This window comes from Rhincodon typus, chromosome 29, assembly GCF_021869965.1.
Source record: "Rhincodon typus isolate 14 chromosome 29, sRhiTyp1.1, whole genome shotgun sequence".
Lineage (NCBI taxonomy): Eukaryota > Metazoa > Chordata > Chondrichthyes > Orectolobiformes > Rhincodontidae > Rhincodon > Rhincodon typus.
Window position 1 is genome coordinate 39,744,661 of NC_063360.1, and position 3,826 is coordinate 39,748,486.

Sequence of the window (3,826 nt, forward strand, 5' to 3'; positions counted from 1 at the left end):
GCTGAATAAACACTGACCCTGTACAGTTACACAGTGAGTGACCCTTATCCTGACGAATAAAACTGACTCTGTACAGTTACACAGTGAGTGACCCTTACCCTGCTGAGTAAATACTGACTCTATGTGGTTACACAGTAAGACACCCTAAACCTGCCAAATGTGCTTCACAGGATTTTTAGAAAGAACAAAGAACAATACAGCGCAGGAACTGGCCCTTTGGCCCTCCAAGCCTGTGCTGACACATTTTGCCCTTCCATACTAAAACTGTCTTCACTTACAGGATCTGTATCCCTCCATTCCCTTCCTATTCATGTATTTGTCCAGGTGCTTATTGAACGCTGCTATTGTGTCTGCTTCCACTATCTCCTCTGGCAACAAGTTCCAGGCACTCACCACTCTTTGTGTGAAAAACGTGTCTTGCACATCTCTTTTAAACTTGCCCCCTCGCACCTTGAACCTACGTCCTGTAGTAATTGACCCATATATCCTGGGAAAAAGCCTCATACTTTCCACTCTATCTATGCCATTCACAATCTTATAAACTTTTATCAGGTCATCCCCTTAACTTCCTGCATTCCAGTGAAAACAAAGCCAGTCTTTCCAAACTTTCTTTGAGCTAAATTCCCTCATACCAGGCAACATCCTGGTAAACCTTTTCAGTACCCTCTCCAAGGCATCCACATCCTTCTGGTAGTGTGGTGACCAGAACTATACACAATATTCCAAGTGTGGCCAAACTAACATTCTATAAAGTTGCAGCATAACTTGTCTATCCTTATACTCATTGCAGCTTCCAATGAAGGCAAGCATGCCATAGGCCTTATTACTACCTTATCTACCTGCTCTGCCACCTTCAGTGATCTGTGAGCCTGCACACCCAGATCCAACTGCACATAAATACTTCTAAGGATTCTGCCATTCACTGTATAATTTCCACCTGCACTTGCCCTTCCAAAATGCATCACCTCACATTTGTCCGGATCAAACTCCATCTGCCACTTTTCTGCCCATGGCTGCAACTGATCTATATCCTGCTGTACCCTCTGACAATCCTCCTCACTATCTGAAACTCCACCAAAGTCCGAAAACATACTAATTTGGTCAGCTACGTTTTCCTCCAAATTATTTATGTAGATCATGAACAGCAGAGGTTATTGCATAACGTTTTATGTATTTTTGTTTTAGGAGTTTGATCCTGAGGAGTTTTATCATTTGCTGGAAGCAGCAGAGGGTCATGCAAAAATTGGGCATGGAATAAAGACCGATCTCCCACGGTATATCATCAGTCAGCTGGGCCTGACCAAGGACCCACTCCAAGGTAAAACTGTGGAATTCAACCAATGTTCAGATATTTAATCGGGAAATTTTCCGACAAACTCTGTTCAATTGTTTTGTACCTATTGGCCACTGTATCCATCACAGCGTATAGGGACCTCCTGGTTAATGTCAGAACTGATTTATTTCATTTGAGTCTCGTTCACACAGGAATTGTTCCATTGGATGATGGAAACACAACCTCTCTGCAGAAATCAGATTTTCAGGATGTAAGCACATTTTCTTTCATTTCTTATTTAAAAAGCCTTTGGTGCTGTGCAACCTTGATGTGCTAACGCTGGGAAACTGTACACTGCAAGGGAATAAAAGCCAGGGTTGGAAGAGTATACTATCAAAAGCACATGACAGACATGAGCAAATATTGTAACCCAATACCCCCAGAGTAATTGGGCGCAAGGATTGTAAGAAAGTCAGTCCCGAGGGAGTGCAACACTGTCGGAGGGTCAGTGCTGAGGGAGCGCTGCACTGTCGGAGGGTCAGTGCTGAGGGAGCGCTGCACTGTCGGAGGGTCAGTGCTGAGGGAGAGCCACACTGTCGGAGGGTCAGTGCTGAGGGAATACTACACTGTCGGAGGGTCAGTGCTGAGGGAATACTACACTGTCGGAGGGTCAGTGCTGAGGGAGTGCCGCATTGTCGGAGGGTCAGTGCTGAAGGAGTGTGTACAAGATCATTTGGTATCTATGGAAACAGGGGTTTTAAGAACCCCCATTCTGTTAGTCAAAATCATTTTTCACCAAAGCATTTGCAGCATTACTTGCTGATTGCTCCGATTCCTGGCTGTGGGAGCATGTGGTGCTCAATTTGTATATCGTACATTACAACGTTTCCTGTGGGTCAGTGAAGGCACATTCTTGGTAATGTCCTGAAGTCAGAAGGACATCACAGGATGAGGGGTAACAGGGCAGGGTGAGGGGCCAGGGAACATAGAACATAGAACATAGAACATTATAGCGCAGTACAGGCCCTTCGGCCCTCGATGTTGCGTGGACCTGTGAAACCAACCTGAAGCCCATCTAACCTAAACTATTCCATTATCATCCATATGTTTATCCAATGACCATTTAAATGCCCTTAAAGTTGGCGAGTCTACTACTTTTGCAGGCAGGGCATTCCACGCCCTTACTACTCTCCGAGTAAAGAACCTACCTCTGACATCTGTCCTATATCTATCACCCCTCAATTTAAAGCTATGTCCCCTCATGCTAGCCATCACCATCCGAGGAAAAAGGCTCCCACTGTCCACCCTATCTAATCCACTGATCATCTTGTATGTCTCTATCAAGTCACCTCTTAACCTTCTTCTCTCTAACGAAAACAGCCTCAAAACCCTCAGCCTTTCCTCATAAGACCTTCCCTCCATACCAGGCAACATCCTGGTAAATCTCCTCTGCACCCTTTCCAATGCTTCCACATCCTTCCTATAATGCGGTGACCAGAACTGTACGCAATACTCCAAGTGCGGCCGCACCAGAGTTTTGTACAGCTGCAACATGACCTCATGGCTCCGAAACTCAATCCCTCTACCAATAAAACCTAACATACTGTATGCCTTCTTAACAACGCTATCAACCTGGGTGGCAACTTTCAGTGATCTATGCACATGGACACCAAGATCTTTCTGCTCATCCACACTACCAAAAATCTTACCATTAGCCCAGTACTCTGTATTCCTGTTACTCCTTCCAAAGTGAATCACCTCACACTTTTCCGCATTAAACTCCATTTGCCACCTCTCAGCCCAGCTCTGCAGCTTATCTATGTCCCTCTGTAACCTGCAACATCCTTCCACACTATCCACAACTCCACTGACTTTGGTGTCATCCGCAAATTTACTAACCCATCCTTCTACACCCTCATCCAGGTCATTTATAAAAATGACAAACAGCAGTGGCCCCAAAACAGATCCTTGAGGTACACCACTAGTAACTGAACTCCAGGATGAACATTTCCCATCAACCACCACCCTCTGTCTTCTTACAGCTAGCCAATTTCTGATCCAAACCGCTAAATCACCCTCAATCCCATGCCTCCGTATTTTCTGCAATAGCCTACCATGGGGAACCTTATCAAAGGCTTTACTGAAATCCATATACACCACACCAACCGCTTTACCCTCATCCACCTGTTTGGTCACCTTCTCAAAGAACTCAATAAGGTTTGTGAGGCACGACCTACCCTTCACAAAACCGTGTTGACTATCCCTAATCAAATTATTCCTTTCCAGATGATTATAAATCCTATCTCTTATAATCCTTTCCAACACTTTACCCACAACCGAAGTAAGGCTCACTGGTCTATAATTACCAGGGTTGTCTCTACTCCCCTTCTTGAACAAGGGGACAACATTTGCTAGTCTCCAGTCTTCTGGCACTATTCCTGAAGACAATGACGACATAAAGATCAAAGCCAAAGGCTCTGCAATCTCCTCTCTAGCTTCCCAGAGAATCCTAGGATAAATCCCATCCGGCCCAGGGGACTTATCTATTTTCAC

General features: G+C 45.0%; 1 protein-coding gene across 1 annotated transcript in view; it reads left to right on the forward strand.

Moving 5' to 3' along the window:
* Positions 1-3,826, forward strand: part of LOC109919089 (microtubule-associated serine/threonine-protein kinase 3-like) — a 74,878-nt gene that overhangs the window by 11,640 nt on the left and 59,412 nt on the right. The window contains exons 5-6 of the mRNA XM_048613956.1: positions 1,186-1,318; positions 1,486-1,544. Of these exons, the coding sequence (XP_048469913.1) occupies positions 1,186-1,318; positions 1,486-1,544 (192 nt within the window). The remainder of the gene's footprint in view (positions 1-1,185; positions 1,319-1,485; positions 1,545-3,826) is intronic.